General features: G+C 48.2%; 2 protein-coding genes and 1 long non-coding RNA gene across 3 annotated transcripts in view; 2 read left to right on the top strand and 1 right to left on the bottom strand.

Moving 5' to 3' along the window:
* The window catches only part of LOC309536583, a 114,402-nt gene that overhangs the window by 3,217 nt on the left and 93,290 nt on the right, over positions 1-17,895 (top strand). The gene's annotated exons all lie outside the window — the stretch shown is intronic.
* LOC309536451 (natriuretic peptides A-like) lies at positions 1,201-8,606 on the top strand. Its single transcript, XM_082230699.1, has 3 exons — positions 1,201-1,393; positions 5,016-5,345; positions 7,723-8,606. Exons 1-3 carry the CDS (start codon positions 1,298-1,300, stop codon positions 7,726-7,728), a joined length of 432 nt encoding a protein of 143 aa, XP_082086825.1. The 5' UTR covers positions 1,201-1,297; the 3' UTR covers positions 7,729-8,606.
* The window catches only part of CLCN6 (chloride voltage-gated channel 6), a 33,825-nt gene continuing 29,626 nt past the window's right edge, over positions 13,697-17,895 (bottom strand). The window contains exon 23 of the mRNA XM_082229953.1: positions 13,697-15,682. Coding sequence (XP_082086079.1) covers positions 15,602-15,682 — 81 coding nt within the window. The 3' untranslated portion in view covers positions 13,697-15,601. The remainder of the gene's footprint in view (positions 15,683-17,895) is intronic.

The raw sequence follows: 17,895 nt of genomic DNA, 5'->3' as shown, positions 1-17,895 counted from the left end.
GGGCCATTGGCTGGATCTAGTAGATTAAATCGCAAAGCATCACAATCCCAGGGGTATTAGACTCAGCGCATTTTGAAATACACTTCCAACATAAAACCATTTTAACCAAGGAAAAGGGTTAAAAACATAGAATCATAAAATTGTAGAGTTGGAAGGAAACCAAAGGATCATCTACTCATCTACTCCTGGAATGCAAGAACATGGGCTTTTTGGTTGCGGTGATGTGTGCAATTTGCAGTGGTGGGCAGGCTGTAGAGAAATTTGCATTGGTAACCCCCCCCCCCAAAAAAGCTCCCCCCCAAAAAAAAAACGCTCAACAACTTTGGGCAAAAAATAGGGGTCGTATTATACATGGAGGTATCTTATACATGGGAAAATATGGTATTTGATTCCGTTTTATACATTTTTGCCAGTTTACTCCATGTTAGATACCATTGATATATCATTTTCAGGGGGAGAGGGCTCTTGGGTTCGAATCCCACTTGCAAGTCTCCCCCAGAATGATGGACTAGATCATGAGTAGGAAAACTAAGGCCCAGGGGTTGGATCCAGCCCAATCACCTTCTCAATTTGGCCCACGGACGGTTCGGGAATCAGCGTGTTTTTACATGAGTAGAATGTGCGCTTTTATTTAAAAGGCATCTCTGGGTTTTGTGGGGCATAGGAATTTGTTCATTATTTTTTAAAAAATTATAGTCCGGGCCCCCACAAGGTCTGAGGGACAGTGGACCAACCCCCTGCTGAAAAAGTTTGCTGACCCCTGGATTAGATGGTCCACTGGCCTGGTCCTTCAGGGCTCCTGTTATGTTCTTATGTGTTTACCAGTCAGCTACCGGTAGTTCTTTGTCCCATTTCCTTCCACTGCTGGAATCTCCCAGTCGGCTTGCGGAAGCCGCTTCCCCGGGAGAGATAAACTAAGAGAGGAAGCTTTGGAGCTTCTTTCACACCTCGGAAGTGTGAAGCCTCTCCAGTTGAGTCAACAGGAATGTGGTGTCACAAGGGAGAACTGGCCAGTTGCTCTTCATGAGAACTGAGAAGTTCTTCCCGTCAGGCCAACACAGATCACTTTAAAAGGGAATCTTCTCCTGCCTCCACGTATCTCAGATCCCTTATCAAGTGCGGGTGACGGAATGTGGTGGGGTTCATTCTTTGGCCATTAACATTTCCTGGTCCTGCAGGGATATAAAGATGGGGAGAGCGTCAGGGTTTGCACCGAGAAAGGAAGAAGAGAGGGAGATCAGTGGCCATCGTAGAGTTGGAAGGGGCCTCAAGAGTCATCTAGTCCAACCCCAACACCATGGGATTAGCAATTCCTTTCCTCCTTGTCCTGTTCTTCATTGGCGGTCAACTCGAAGGCAGAGCTTCCCACGGTTCAGAGCTAGCGGACCTCAAGGTAAGAGGAAGAAGACTGTTGTTGCTGAGTCGTTTAGTCGTGTCCGACTCTTCGTGACCCCATGGACCAGAGCACGCCAGGCACTTCTGTCTTCCACTGCCTTCTGCAGCTTGGTCAAACTCATGCTGGTAGCTTCGAGAACCCTGTCCAACCATCTCGTCCTCTGTCGTCCCCTTCTCCTTGTGCCCTCCATCTTTCCCAACATCAGGGTCTTTTCCAGGGAGTCTTCTCTTCTCATGAGGTGGCCAAAGTACTGGAGCCTCAGCTTCAGGATCTGTCCTTCCAGTGAGCACTCAGGGCTGATTTCCTTCAGAATGGAGAGGTTTGAAGAAGGCTAGCAGGGCTCTAATTTCGGGTTGGTTCGGACAACAGAGCTGAAGGATTGCGTCCTGTGCTAGTCCTACTCAGAGTAGACCCCCTCGAAGTTAATGGGCAGGGCTGACTTCTCCTGCACACTCCATGGATCTCAGCAGCCGGCTCCGCAGTAACTGAGAGCAGGGCTTTTGGTGTGGCTGCCCCTGTTCTATGGAATAGCATCCCATTCAGTATACGACAGGCACTCACAATTTTCTGCACTTCCCAGAAACAGCTGAAGCCATCTTTGTTCCTGTGGGCTTCCACAGCTTAATGATTTGGTATCCGTTTAGTGTTGTTTTTAAATTTATCTGCCCTTACTTTCCGTGCTGTTTCTAAACTGCTTTTATTGCATTCGGAACATCACCTTGAGACCTGTGTGTGTGGAATATAATTATAATTATTTTGAATCTTAATAACAGCTACGTCTTCTTTGGCAATCCCTCGTAGCCGAGTAAGATTGTCTTCCATAAACACAGTTTTAACAATGAGTCTGTAAGTGACTGTGGAGGCCAATTCTGGATCCACATGTCCTTCCACAGTGAGGACATAGGATTCTGGGCGGGAGTTGATCACGGTGAGGGTTCGCCAAGCATGCCTTCCTCTTAGCACATTTCTCCCTTGTGTCCTGAGTTCGAGTGTCTTCAAAGCCCATGGCACCTTTGGTCAAGGCTGTTCTCCCATTGGCGCGCTTGCAGGCCAGTGTTCCCCAGTTGTCAGTGTTCATCCTACATTATTTTAGATTTGCCTTGAGAGGGTCTTTAAACCTCTTTTGCTGACCACAAGCATTACGCTTTCCATTTTTAAGTTCGGAATAGAGCAGTTGTTTCGGAAAACAACAATCAGGCATCCACACAACATGGCCAGTCCAACGTCTTAAGACCATTAATTTCAGAGGGTCTATTCATGGTAAAACTTCGTTGGCCGCAACCCGGCGCAGTCCAGCAGTTCAGAGTGCCAAGCTAGGACTTGGGAGACCAGAGTTCACCCAGCCACATGAAGTTCACTGGGCAGCCTTGGACCACATCACCAGCTCTCAGCCTGGCCTACTATGCAGGGCTGTTGTGAGGACAATACAGGGAGCAGGAAAACTGTACGTGCCTCCTTGAGCTCTTTGGAGGATAGATGGGATATAAAGCAACCAGTACCTCAGTGAACTAGATTATTCTACCCTTGAATCATTGCAGAATGATTCATTCTCTGGCATCTCCAGGTAAGAATGGGAATGTCACCCCTCTGAAGCAATGGAGAGCTACTGCCAGTCAGTGTAGACAGTATTGAGCTAGATGAACCAAGGGTCTGATTTGGTACAAGGTAGCTTCCTAGGTTGCAGGGACGCGGGTGGCACTGTGGGTTAAACCACAGAGCCTCTTGGGCTTGCCAATCAGAAGGTCAGCGGTTCAAATCCCCACAACGGGGTGAGCTCCCATTGCTCGGTCTCTGCTCCTGCCAACCTAGCAGTTAAAAAGCACGTCAAAGTGCAAGTAGATAAATAGGTACCGCTCAGGTGGGAAGGTAAATGGCGTTTCTGTGTGCTGCTCTGGTTAGCCAGAAGTGGCTTAGTCCTGCTGGCCACATGACCCGGAAGCTGTACGCCGGCTCCCTCGGCCAATAAAGCGAGATGAGCACCGCAACCCCAGAGTCAGCCACGACTGGACCTAATGGTCAGGGGCCCCTTTACCTTTACCTTTTTTAGCTTCCTAGGTTCCTGTGTGTTAAGGTAAGAGCCATACCTGCTTTGTGTGTGGAAGGCTCCAGGTTGTAAAACAGAAAATTTAATAAAAATTATAAAAAAGCAAAGTTCAATTATTCAATTACTGTAAAGTAAATGTATTTCTTTCCGTTTTGTGGGCCAAATCGTTTTTATTGGTTTTTTCAAATTTTACCAGATCAGCTGCAAATTAAGACAGATCTAACACAAGAACATAGGAAAGATTTTTAAATTGCCTAAAGTGGAGTCAGACCCTTGGGTTCACCTTCTCAGTATTGTCTGCCCTGGCTGGCAGCAGCTCTCCAGGGATTCAGGCAGAAAATCTTTCCCAGCCCTACCGGAAGATGCCATCGGGGAGTTGAGCCTGGGACCTTCTGCATGCAAAGCAGGAACTATGTGTCTGCTCTACAGAGTCCCTCCTGCACAGGAGTCTAACTTCTGCTTGTTTGTTTTTGCAATCGTTCAGTCGGTAGAGTGTGAGACACTTCATCTTAGGGTTGTGGGTTCGAGTCCCACATAGGGCAAAAAGATTCCGGCATTGCAGTGGGGCTGAGCTAGAAGACCCTCATAGTAAAGGGTAAAGGGACCCCAGACCATTAGGTCCAGTCATGGCCGACTCTGGGGTTGTGGCGCTCATCTCGCTTTATTGGCCGAGGGAGCCGGCGTACAGCTTCCAGGTCATGTGGCCAGCATGACTAAGCCACTTCTGGCAAACCAGAGCAGCACACGGAAATGCCGTTTACCTTCCTGCTGGAGCAGTACCTATTTACCGTATTTTTCGCTCTATAGGGCACACTTTTTCCCCTTCAAAAATGAAGGGGAAATGTGTGTGCGTCCTATGGAGCGAAGACGCCATAGCCCCGCGACCCTCTCCTGGCTGGAGAGGTGACGCACGGCTATGGCAGGAACCTCTACAGCCCCGTGTCACCTCTCCAGCCGGGAGAGGGTCGCGGGGGGCTACTTTAGCCCCGCACACGCTCTCCCGGTCGGGGAGGTGACGCGTGGCTATGGCAGGAGCCTCTCCGCTGCGCCTTTCCGCTGCTCCCTGACCTGCTCTTTGGGGCTGGTGGTGGGCTTCCCCCCACCAGCCCCAAAGAGCAGGTCGAAAGGAACCTGAAGCCTGGAGAGCGAGAGGGGTCAGTGCACACCGACCCCTCTCGCTCTCCAGGCTTCCAAGGTAGCCGCCTGAACGCACCTTAAACGGCACCCTGCCGCTTCACTGAAGGGGCGCTGGGCAGAGAGGGGGAGATTTTTTTCCCCTTGTTCTCCCCCCTCTAAAACAAAGTGCGTCCTATTGTCTGGTGCGTCCTATGGTGCGAAAAATACGGTATCTACTTGCACTTTGAGGTGCTTTTGAACTGCTAGGTTGGCAGGAGCAGGGACCGAGCAACGGGAGCTCACCCCGTCGCGGGGATTCAAACCGCCAACCTTCTGATTGGCCAGCCCTAGGCTCTGTGGTTTAACCCACAGCACCACCCACGTCCCACAGATGACCCTCATGATCCCTTCCAATTCTATGGTTCTTGTTCTCTTCCCCTCCCCACTCCTGTTTCCCAGGCCCTTCTGGAGCTCCTGGAAGACAGACTTGAATCTGGAGGAAAGGAGTTGGAGCTCGGTCAAGGATTGAACGAACCGAACGACGAAACAGCCAGAGATGTTTCCCAGGCTTCTGCCACCTGGGACAACGAATACGCAAGGCCTCAGGGCGAAGGTGCCTTTGGACCCAGCAGCTGGGAGCAGCCAGTGGCAAGAGAGCCGGCGGCTGCAAGGAACAAACTGAGAGCCCTTTTCAACTCTCCCCGCAGCCTGCAAAGGTCCTCAAGCTGCTTCGGCCAGAGGCTGGACAGGATAGGGACCTCAACCGGACTTGGCTGTAACAGGAACCGGGTAAGGAAACGCAGGAAGGTGCCTGACATCGAGTCAGCCCATCGGTCGATCTAGCGCAATGTTGTCTACACAGGCTGGCAGCAGCATTCTGAGATTTCAGGCAGAGTGTCTTTCTGGCTGGAGAGGCCATTGGGGACTGAACTTGTGACATTCTGCATGCAGTGCAGGTGATCTAGCTCTGAGCTAAAGCCCGTTGTGTATTGGGGGAGCACTTTGCAATAGCTATTCACTTGTTTATTAGTTATCCAACATGATTTACACAGATAGGTAGCCGTGTTGGTCTGCCATAGTCAAAATAAAAAAATTCCTTCCACTAGCACCTTGAACAGAGACATTGGATTCTTAGCTCATTATATATGACTAAGCCATCTTTCACCTTCTCACCCCTTGCCTTTTCCTGTAAACCTATTGCAGTCGTTAAGAGTCGTCAACAGGCTCATCTCAGCTATCTGCCAATCTCCCATTCCCACCACCCTCCTGAGTAACACCCCTCCCCACCTTCTCTCTATATAGAAGGATCTGGCAACTTCTGTTTCAGTGTATCTGAAGAAGTGTGCATGCACACGAAAGCTCATACCAAGAACTAACTTAGTTGGTCTTTAAGGTGCTACTGGAAGGAATTTTTTTATTATGATTTACACAGTAAGGGGACACAGGAAGGTGCCTGCCATTGAGTCAGCCCATAATATTGAATACGGCTAATGGGTTAAATTATGGAACATAGGTATGAAATTTACAGCATGCTCCACCTCAAGAGAAAATTTAGGAAAAATGATGTACCGGTGGTATATCACCCCGGTTAAATTGGCCAAAATGTATAAATTGAGCAATAAAGCCTGTTGGAAATGTAAAGTAAAAGATGGGGATCTCTGCCACATGTGGTGGGAGTGTGAAAAGATGGGGGGGGGGGCGAAATGGGATTTAATATACAATGAACTGAAGAAACTTTTTAAGTATACATTCCCGAAAAAAACGGAAGCTTTTCTATTAAGGATCATAGGGGAGGAAGTTAAGGAGGAGGACCATAAATTATTCCAATATGCTCCTGCAGCAGCTAGAATACTGGTAGCACAAAAATGGAAATTACAGGAGACCCCAACAATAATGGAATGGCAGGCTAAATTTTTTGAGTATACAGAATTAGCTGAAATGACCTACAGAATTCGAGACCAAAAAGGGACAAAGTTTGAAGAAGAGTGGGGTAAATTTGTGGCATATATAAGATCTAACTGTAGAAGTTTAAAGACTACAGCAGGGTTGATATAAATCCTGTGATGTGTATGGAAGGTGAATAAGAATCTACAAGAGAAGACATATTTTAAGAAAACCGAAGCAGGAAGGAAGGAAGTCTGGGCGTGAATATACGCAGTGTAAATAAGATGACATAAAATGATGACTGTAAAAGATTGTTTTATTTTGTTTTATTTTTGTTTGTGAAAAAATTAATAAAAAGCAATTTTTTAAAAAAAAAAACTGCTTCGGCCAGAGGCTGGACAGGACAGGGACCTCAACCGGACTTGGTTGTAAGAGGAACCGGGTAAGGGATTAGGAACACAGGAAGGTGCCTGACATCGAGTCGGCCCATTGGTCAATCTAGCGCAATGTTGCCTACACAGGCTGGCAGCAGCATTCTGAGATTTCAGTCAGTGTGTCTTTCTGGCTGGAGATGCCATTGGGGACAGATATTGTATTTTAATATTTTGCTGGAAGCTGCCCAGAGTGGCTGGGTAATAATAATAATAATAATAATAATAATAATAATAATAATAATAATGTGGTACCTCAGGTTAAGTACTTAATTCGTTCCAGGGGTCTGTTCTTAACCTGAAACTGTTCTTAACCTGAAGCACCACTTTAGCTAATGGGGCCTCCCACTGCCGCTGCACCGCCAGAGCACAATTTCTGTATTCATCCTGAAGCAAAGTTCTTAACCCGAGGTAATATTTCTGGGTTAGCGGAGTCTGTAACCTGAAGCGTCTGTAACCTGAAGCGTATGTAACCCGAGGTACCACTGTAATAATAATAATAATAATAAGTGGTAGAGTCAATAATGGTATAGACAATAATGGGGAAAAGCCAGACAGCTTTAAAATAGCAAAAAGGAGTCGGATCCTGGAGTGCTTTGCAAGATAACTGTCAAAAGGCAGTTTTGAGGGAGGGTAGAAAAGATTATCCCAGTCTATCATTTCATGATGCTTTCCTGCCCATCAATTTATTTCTTTTCCTTTCTTAACTTATAAACTCTCCCAACTCCAGGGCTTATCCCCACCCCTGCCACACCCCATGGTAACAGACAACTCTGCTTCAACACGGTGCTGTCACTCCTAGTTGGCTTTGTAATAAATGTTGCTCTTTTATTCTCTCTCCCTTCTCGCAGAACTGAAGCTGATGCAAACCCCCGTCTCCACCTTCTGTCTTCAACCAACTCCCCAGCCTTCCCCTGCTCCCATGGCACCTGATTAAGGCACTCCCGACTACTCTTATCAAAGAATGCACAACTTCCTTGGCATGGGGATAATTCACCGGCATTTTCTCACTTTCACCATGACTTCGTTCCCAGAGATCATCAGGAGGATGGAAGGAGATGAGCTTCTATTTGTAAGCCCACTGCAAGCTCTCAGGACTGGGAGGGAGGGAAATTGGATGTTCCCCCTGCTTTGTAACACGAATTGGCTTCATTTCCTCAAACGCATGCGATCAAAAGCGGCAACTTGGGCACCCTTGCTCTGTTCAGGGATATAAAAGGGATTCAGCACCATGGAAAGGGGCCACACTTTTTGCCTGGTCTCTCAAGTCCCGGAACTGCCTTGTTCCCACACAGGATTTCCCACAACTTGGCAGTGGCTCGCCGGAAGATGTTGGGATGCCAGTTCCCACTAGGCAGGATGGTTAATGGTCAGGGCTAATGGACACTGTGGCCCAACAACATCTGAGATCCTAAGGTTGAGAAAAGCTTGTAGGTGTGGAAACATCTGAGCTTTCCTTCTCCTTGTGTCACATGCCAAACTGCTTCCCCCCAGCACAGAATATAGGAGCTGTGCCAATGGTCCATTTTGCTCAGTATTGCCTGCACGGACGTGCAGCAGCTCTCTAGGGTTTCAGGCAGGGAGCCTATGCCCGTTATTTTCTCAAGAGCCTCTTGCAACAGCTGCCATGGCTGATTTTTCATAAAGGACGCCCCCTGCCCAATATTCCAGGCACATTTCCTGCCTGTTTGCTGTTTTAACCGCTGCATTAAATGGTGCATTTGCAGTGACAAAATCCGCGCAACCCTTGTATTATTACTTGCCTGTATATACTTATGTTCTCTGGAGACTGAAGATAAAAAGACCTCAGGGTTGGGAGTGATACGAGACTCCTCTTCCTGAGATTTCACCTGGTCCTTGGAATTCTCCTCCCCAAGCCACACCCCTCTCCAAATAGGCCACACCCCATTCTACTCAGGCCACGCCCCTTACAGACCCTGCTTTGTGTTTCTGCTGGGCTGCAATGTGTCCTTAAATGGTGATCATGCCTCTTGCTTGCCTGAATGGAGGATGAAGAGTATAGAAAGCAGCCTACTGTACACATGGTAAAATTTACATTTGTTGCTCCGTCTACTTTCACCCCAAGCCCACCTGTCCCTGGTATGTGGCCCTCAGCAGGCTGCCAAGAAAGAAATCTGGTCCTCAACTTGAAAAGGGGACCTCAGCCCTGTTTTATAATTAGAGACCCAATATTAGAGGCAGTGTACCACTGAATATCAAGTGCTGGGGACCAATGGCTTGAGAAAGAGTTGCCTTTGTTCTTGGCCTGCAAACTTCCCAGAGGCAGCTGGCTGCCCACTGACTTCTTTTAGGGCAAAGAGAGGGGATGCTATGTTGAGATCAACACATTAGGTACACTGGAAGTCAGATAATTGGTCTATCCAGTTCGGAAAACCTTTCCCAGACCTGCCTGAAGATGCCTGGGATTATAGCTGGGACCTTCTATAATAAAACAATAATAATAATAACTTAATAATAGTTTATTATTTATACCCCACCCATCTGGCTGGGTTTCCCCAGCCACTCTGGGCGGCTCCCAACAGAACATTAAAAACACAATAAAACATTAAACATTAAAAACATCCCTAAACTGGGCTGCCTTTAGATGTCTTCTAAAAGTCTGATAGTTGTTTATTTCCTTGACATCTGATGGGAGGGTGTTCCACAGGGTGGGCGCCACTACTGAGAAGGCCCTCTGCTTGGTTCCCTGTAACCTTACATCTCGCAGGGAGGGAACCACCAGAAGGCCCTTGGAGCTGGACTTTGGTGTCCGGGCTGAGCGATGGGGGTGGAGACGCTCCTAGGGCTTTAAAGGTCAGTACCAACACTTTGAATTGTGCCCGGAAACGTACTGGGAGCCAATGTAGGTCTTTCAGGACCGGTGTTATGTGGTCTCGGCAGCCACTCCCAGTCACCAGTCTAGCTGCTGCATTCTGGATTCATTGTAGTTTCTGGGTCACCTTCAAAGGTAGCCCACGTAGAGCGCGTTGCAGTAGTCCAAGCGGGAGATAACTAGAGCATGCACCATTATGTTCAAAGCAGGTGCTCTACAACTGAGCTATGGTCCTTCTGCTAACATGTAACACAAGATTCTAGTCCTCATGGCTCCAGGTAACAGGCTGATTTAAACAGAACCATGGGAAGTTGTGTCATACCATGAGTCAATCTGGCTCAATATTCTCTACGCTGACTGGCAGGACCTTCTGAATGCAAAGCAGATGCTCTAAGCAACTGAGCTACTGCTCTCTTCTATGTCCAGGTGGCCGAAGGAAGCCAAGCAACTAGAAAGGTGATGCACAACAGAAGGAAATAGTCATCACAAAAGATCCTTGAAGACAGATGCACGGGAGGAATATAATTTATTTTCTTTCTCTCCCCCCCCCACACACAAAGAGGATGGCCATGGTTAAACACTACAGGTGGTCAAATACAAATAATAATGATAATTATTATCTCACTCATTTTTTAAAAAAATAAAAATTATATACACAACAGAATTAATTCCCATCATTTGGTCACAAACACTCCCCTCAGGGGGAAAAATAAACACAAATTAGATTGGAGGAAGAAAACATTGAGAGGGTTTACCAGGGGAATGCACTGCGACATGGAGGAACGAGATAGGGGTTATGCCTTGCTATGGCAATTTAACACTGTTTAAGAGGTCAGAGCGGGCAGCGAAAAGGAGAACGCATGAATATTTGCCCCAGATTTCTCTGCCCTGGGCTCAAGCTTAACACTGATCTGAGGGTTTAAGGGCCTTGTGTCTGTTTGGGAGTCTAGGCTTGACCGGGGGGGGGGTGGAGAGAGAAGGGGTGGGTACCAAGTTTTGGCCAAGCCATCAGCAGAGCTCAAGCAGTCTGGGGCGACCATTTCGGAAATGAGGGTTTGAGTGGCACATTTGAGACAGGGAGGCTAGCAAGTCTGCATCACCGACTTTCAATCAGCCAGATGGAAACAATCCTCTTGCAACGTGGGACAAAAGTGTTGCTTTCTGGACAAACCAGGTGTGAAGAACCTCTGGCCTTCCAGGCGGTTGCTGAACAGCAACTCCCCATCACCCCTGGCCATTTGCTTGGGCTTATAGTTTGTCAGCATCTGGGGGGGGGGCAAAGCTTCCCCACATCTGTGATAAACCCTTTTCTCCCCTGTAGTTTAACTTCGCAAAATGAAAAGCACTGAGTAAAGATTCTGCCTGCTTCCTCCTCCTTTAAAAACGAAAGAGTTGAAGGGGATGAGATGCTCCCAGAATTATTCGGGAGGGACCCAGAAAAGCGAAACCTTTGCTGTTGCTTTGTCCAGGATAAGAGGCATTTGGCGGTGGTGGGAAGTGGTCAGCGCCAAATGTGTGTGGATGTTGGGCTACGCACATTTTTAAAATGTGCATCTAACTAAAGGCAAGACATGCCCACACCTCAGTGAACTGCAGAGGCCACAGAGTTCGGCAGTAGCAGGCATTAATCGGCATAGATTCCACCCGTTCAAGACTCTCCCTGGTAACATAGGAACACAAAGCCATTGTTGCGTGGGTAACACACACACACACACACCCTTTTTAAAAGCATGGTTGAATAGACTCAGAAGGCACGACCTGAAAGTAAAGAGACAAGGAATGGGCGTCTATCGGAGGGAAGTGAATAGGCTGGAACCAAGGCCAGCTTAGGAACTTAAGCTATGGTTCTTTGGACAACAGCGTGGGAGCAAAAACTCGCATACCCCTCCACTACCACGCACGCCAACAAATGCACACCATCATGATATACCCCTTTCCCCCCAGACCCAAACACACACACACCCTACAACCCCCCACCCACAAAATTCCCCCTGCACAAAAATCTCAGCGATCTCAAGCCCACGAGAAGCCCAGCAATGAGAACAAGGGCATCACCTAGCAAGAAACCGAGACACGCTGAAGCTCTGTATCTTAGCTCCGCTAACAAGCCCCTTGTCGGCATGTGCGGGAACAGTGGAACTTTTCATCATGATAGAGAAGAGGAAAGATCCCTTAGAGAGAGAGAGACAGAAAGAGCACGGCTGCCCTGTCAGGATAGCTGACACTCCTCAGGATAGGAGTCCTAAAGCCACTGGGGCAATTTTAGGTTTCGAAATGAAGCAGCACTTGATCTGGGCATCGCCAGGATGCCAAAAACAAATAAATCGGCTCGAAACACAGAAATGTATTGTCAAGCTCCTTCGCGCCAACAGCTCTGGGGAGTTGGGGAAGACAGTCCTTAATTGGTTCGACATCTTACGAGATCGCAGTGAAGGAAAAAAACCCGACACGTTCTGGGCAAGCTTTGCAGAGAAGTGGCAAAGCAGCTCACTTAACTGGCTGTTAAGTCAAAATGTCAACGATGCCGCGGCTGTTAGGTGCCAGGCTGCTGGACTTCGGGGGGGGGGGAGAGGAGGCTGCCCCTCCCCTTTCACAAGGGGGCAGCACAAAAAATCACACATGCCCCCCAACAAACCACAGACTTGTCATTTGGTGGCAATGAAATCTTCAACTCTCCCACTTTTTAACACGGCTTGCAGATCAATAAGTATCAGAGGGGTTCAAACTTGTGGCAACCTTTTTTTTTTTTTTTTGTAAGAGCTTAGCAATTTAAGAGTAGTAGTTGCCGTCAAGGACAAAGGCTTAGGAAGAAAGTTGATTATGCCCCAGCTAAGAGAGAGAGAGAGAGATAATAATTTTAAAAAGTGGTTTGCAGAGCTGAGCTGATACCTGCTGCAACCAGAAAATGCCAGGGCCAAATTCAGGTTTAAAGATGTGGACTGCCCTCCTTCCTTCTTCCTCAAGGGGTCAAAGGAATAAAGCAGTGAGTTTGAGAAGCAGAAAACAGCTGGTCTTTCTATGGATTTAGAGGGACAGAGAGGAGGACCTGGTTCTGATGTTTCTGTCCCTTAAAAAAAAAACAACCACATGCACCACCACACAATCACAAAGAGCTATGAAGAGACAGACTTTACACATTGTAAACACACATTGCACATTTACATACACACACACACACATACACACCCTTGATTCCTGGTTCAAGGAGATGAAATCAGAACTCAAAACCAGGCAATTTTTGTGTCCCACCCCCCAGCTATACCCCGGGAGCCCAAACATATAATATAATTTCAGAAGACAGGAAACTGAGATGCCTGAATTAGCACAGAATGGTTTAAAAGAGGGAGGGGTCCACAAGCACAGGGGTTGGCATCCAGCTGAGAGTAGACCCCCTGAAATTCACAGGCCCAAACTTATTAATTTCAGCAGGACTATTGTAAGTAAACCTAACATTGGAGACAGCCCACGTTTTGGTTTTAAAGACACCGGCAAGGTTGTGATGGGGTGAGACGCTCGACGCGATTCCTTCCCTGCCTGCCTTGTGGCACAGAACAGGTTTTAACAGGTGGGGTTACATGGAAGGAGGGTTTTGTTTTATTTTTGTGTGCAGGCAGAGCTGTAGGGGTCCTTTTCTTGGAATGCATTTTCTCTCCGGCTGTTCGGCCTGGGAAGAAAAAACCTGCAAAATCCACACTCCACAACTGTGCTTTATCAAGACCATCAGCATCAGGGCTGTCACCTTTCCAAACCGGAGAGATTTAGCAGAAGCAAGAACGGGGGGGGGGGGGGGACTTACGGAGGCAGGAGTCCGCTGGAATAACTGCGAAGGGGGCAGCCGAGATGGGGCTTGCGAGAAGCCCCAGACCGGCCTGGGCTGGCTTGAGGTGACTCTGCAATTACATGAACTCTCTCAAGTGCTCCTGAAACTGCTGCAGACAGTCCCCCACCCACCCACCCTTTGCAAAAAAAAAAACACAACCTATTTCGGTGTCACAATTGCAACTTTTCAAGACTTGCTAGTTAAAGGGAAGTCTTTCTATGAAAACTGAATTCTCAGGGAAACCCCTGGAAATCTACTGTTCGGAGGATTGAATTCCCCAGCAGTCCTTACAATCACTTGCAGGAGGAAGGGAAAGATTGGAGATCTGCTGTGGGGTGTGTGAGTGTCAAAACACCCAACCAGATGTGTCACAGGTAGATTTGAGGGGACATGGCAGGGCCACACTGCAAATTAGCGCCTCTGTAGAGACAGAGCTGTTGTCCCAATGCGCATGACCCTCTCAGGTTTGCTTAGGGAATTGCTGCTAAATGCCTAGCGCATGCAGGAGAAAACCTTTAAACACTCCAGAAATATATTTAAGTTTGGTTTTCTATACAGTGGCAGCAGCCTGGTATGGAGCAACCAGCTGGTGGCAGTTTAAGGGGCTGAGACAGGTAGGAATTATGGGCACTGATCGCCGGTGGGTTTGATTAGGGGGAACTTTCACCAGTGAGTTTGATTTTCCCTGCAAAATATCTGCAGCAGGGTTTCAGCCAGTCACCCGCAAGGCAAGCAAGCTTCTTCTCACTGATGCTGAACCGACACCGGCCATCAAGCCTATTGTGTACTGGAAACCCTTCAGGCAAATTGGTTCAGCTCAACTCCCAATGTCTCTCTCCTCGAGAGCGGGGTTTTGCCCTCCAGAGGCCACTGGACTCCCAACTCCCATCAGCCCTGGGGCCAGAGATGATGGGAGTTGTAGTCCCAACATCTGGAAGGCCACCGGTTCCAACCCTCTGCTCTAAAGCTTCCATACTACAATGCCAACCTAAGGTGGCCCGGGAAAAGATAATGTGAGGTCCCAATTTCCAATTCAGGGTGCTGACTTATTCTTTAAAAAAATTAAGCTTTTAGAGAGCTGGGAGACCTGAATCTGTTCTGTATGCACATACCTGTTCCATCTTGGGTCTTCAAGGCAGGGTTGGTGAATCTGTGACTCCCTTCAGGGGCTGGACTACAAGTCCCAGCAGCCAGCAGTGGTCAAAGGTGATGGGAGTCGTGGTCCAGCAATGCCTGGAGGGTTGTAAGTGCAAACAAACCCACAGCACTCCAGCTGCCAAACCCTTGCAAAACTGACCCATGTGGCTTTCCTCACAAGAGGCAAATGCTGCCTTTCACTAACACACACAAACACACCCCAACATACACTTACTTTTAGTGGCACGATTGTTCGTTCCCTTCCATATGCACCTATAACCTCCCCCTCCCCCCAAAAAAGATAATTAAGGATCAAGGGTTTGATTCACTCAAGTGGAGACTTTTCCCCACCCCCAAACATCAAGGATCCCAGCCTCTAGCCGAGAAAAAAACAACTCAAAAGTGCAGTTAAGTGGAATGAAAATGAAAATTCTACGCAGGGAATTCCAAAGTCTGCGGTAAAATAAAAGAGAGAGAAAGTGTCTCTTCTTCTTCGCCTTACTGAAACTACGAATGCGAAATAAGAGGAAATTGCTGGCCCAAGCTTGAGATATAGCGGCTAAGTGCTGCGTTGGTCTTCTGAGTCTTTCGAGATGGTGAACACCTGGTTTTAGAATAAGGCAAGGAGAGGAGAAAAGGACAGGTGTTCCTTCCATCTGGAATATGGCATAGATATGAATCGTGCCAGCGGGGCGGTGAAATGTCGGGACAATGCCGATCGGAAGCCAATCGGGGCAGCAGGTGAGCGAGCCCCTAAGATTAGCCGGCGAGCGTTCAGACCACAACTCCCAGAGTCTTCCAGCCCCCCAAGAGGTCACTGGGGGGCCTCCCCCCAGTGAGAAAGAAGCCGGTCCGCTTTTGTTGCCTTTAAAGTGCACGAAGGTGAGCCGGGGGCCACGCGGGATCTGAAGCGGCGGCTTGGGAGGCAGGAGCGGAGGGGTCAGACGGTCCGGTAGTGCTGTCGTAGCCTGGCCTGCAGGAATTCGTGGGTCAGGTTGTGGCGCGTGATGATGCCAACGATCTGCGAAGAGGCGGCGGGAGAAAAAGAGGGCAGGGTAAACCAGTGTTACGGAGGAGGCTGGATCAGAGCAAAGGCCCATCTCGTCCATCTTTTAGTGTGGCAGCATCTACACAATGGAACTCCCTGCCTATTGATACCAGGCGTGCGTCTTCGCTCTTTTCAGCCCTTGCTAAAAACGTTTTTGTTTAGACAAGCCTTCCGGTAACTTTGTTTTATTCTCTTTGTAAACTGGTTTAGGCTTTCGTTCTTTATTTTTTTTTTGTACAATCAAGCAATGCATATATTTTATTAAATAAACAGTCTAGCAGCCCATGACCTGAAAACTGCAATGTGCTCTCTGTAGAGCTGCCCTCAAGCCTGGTCTGAACTCTCCAGACATGGAAGTTCTGAACACAGAAGTTATAATTTGCCAGTGCAAGAGCATTTTGCCTAGAAAGATAGAGACAGTCGTACCTTGGAAGTCGAACGGAATCCGTTCCGGTAGTCCGTTCAACTTCCAAAATGTTCAAAAACCAAAGCACAGCTTCTGATTGGCTGCAGGAAGCTCCTGCAGCCAATCGGAAGCCCCATCAGACATTCAGCTTCCAAAAACAGTTCGCAAACCGGAACAGTCACTTCCGGGTTCGCGACATTCGAGAGCCAAATCGTTCGGGAACTAAGCTGTTTGACTTCCAAGGTACAACTGTAAATGCATCTGGCCCTCCCTCCATGAATCTGAACTACCGTATTTTTTGCTCTATAAGATGCACCAGACCACAAGACGCACCTAGTTTTTGGAGGAGGAAAACAAGGGGAAAAAAATATTCTGAATCCCAGAAGCCAGAACAACAAGAGGGATCACTGCGCAGCGAAAGCAGCGATCCCTCTTGCTGTTCTGGCTTCTGTGATAGCTGCGCAGCCTGCATTCGCTCCATAAGACGCACACACATTTCCCCTTACTTTTTAGGAAGGAAAAAGTGAGTCATATAGAGCATAAAATATGGTATGTTGGCTGAGGCTGGTAGGAACTGCAGCCCAAAAGACCCAGAAGACAGGCAGACTTATGCCTCCAAGCACCTGCTAGCTCATTGCAGGATAACCTAGTGCATTGTGGTATAAAAAGGCGTTATTCAGAATAGTGGTTTGCATGACCCACTAAGGAAGATAAAGGTAAAGGTAAAGGGACCCCTGACCGTTAAGTCCAGTCATGGCCGACTGGGGTTGTGGTGCTCATCTCGCTTTATTGGCCGAGGGAGCCGGCGTACAGCTTCCGGGTCATGTGGCCAGCATGACTAAGCCGCTTCTGGCGAAACCAAAGCAGCGCAGAGAAATGCCGTTTATCTTCCTGCTGGAGGGGTACCTATTTATCAACTTGTACTTTAAAATGCTTTTGAACTGCTAGGTTGGCAGGAGCAGGGACCGAGCAACGGGAGCTCACCCCGTCGCGGGGATTCGAACCGCCGACCTTCTGATCGGCAAGCCCAAGAGGCTCTGTGGTTTAACCCACAGCGCCACCCACGTCCCTACTAAGGAAGATAGCAACACAGTAAAACAGTTAATTGCACATTTCCTCAAAATCCAATAAAATATATTTTGTTTAATTTATTCAACCACATTGATAAGCTTGATCTAAAGGTACCAGCGTTTCAGAGTCTGATAGCCACTTATACCTCCAGCAACCCCCTGGGTAATCCCACCAACCCCCATGGGGCAGTACTGCCCACGTGGGGGACCCACTCCTTGGGAGATCCGCCCAGACTTTTGCCTCCATACATCTGCTAGCAGTTTATGCCAGGATCATCTAGCCCAGGGTTTTGCAAACTTTGGGTCTCAAGCTGTTCTTGGACTACAACTCCCATCATCCCTGGCTGGCAGGACGAAGTGTCAGGGATGATGGGAAGTGTAGTGCAAAAGCTGCCAGAAACCCAAGTTTGGGAAACGATAGCCCGTCATACTACAAACTGGCCCTCCTATGCTCTGCACTGTATGTTGGGATTGTTTGTTCTGGAGCACAGCAACATCTAGTGGTGGTTATTAGGCAGACACATCTGCCTTAAAGCTCTGGATCAGGCATCCCCAAACTTGGCCCTCCAGCTGCTTTGGGACTACAATTCCCATCATCCCTGACCACTGGTCCTGTTAGCTAGGGATGATGGGAGTTGTAGTCCCAAAACAGCTGGAGGGCTGAGTTTGGGGATGCCTGCTCTGGATTCTCCAGCAAGGCGGCCTCTGGA

This window comes from Podarcis vaucheri, assembly GCF_965113315.1.
Source record: "Podarcis vaucheri genome assembly, chromosome: 7".
NCBI lineage: Eukaryota > Metazoa > Chordata > Lepidosauria > Squamata > Lacertidae > Podarcis > Podarcis vaucheri.
Note: the sequence above shows the minus strand (reverse complement) of the source record. Positions and strands in the feature narration are given on the sequence as shown.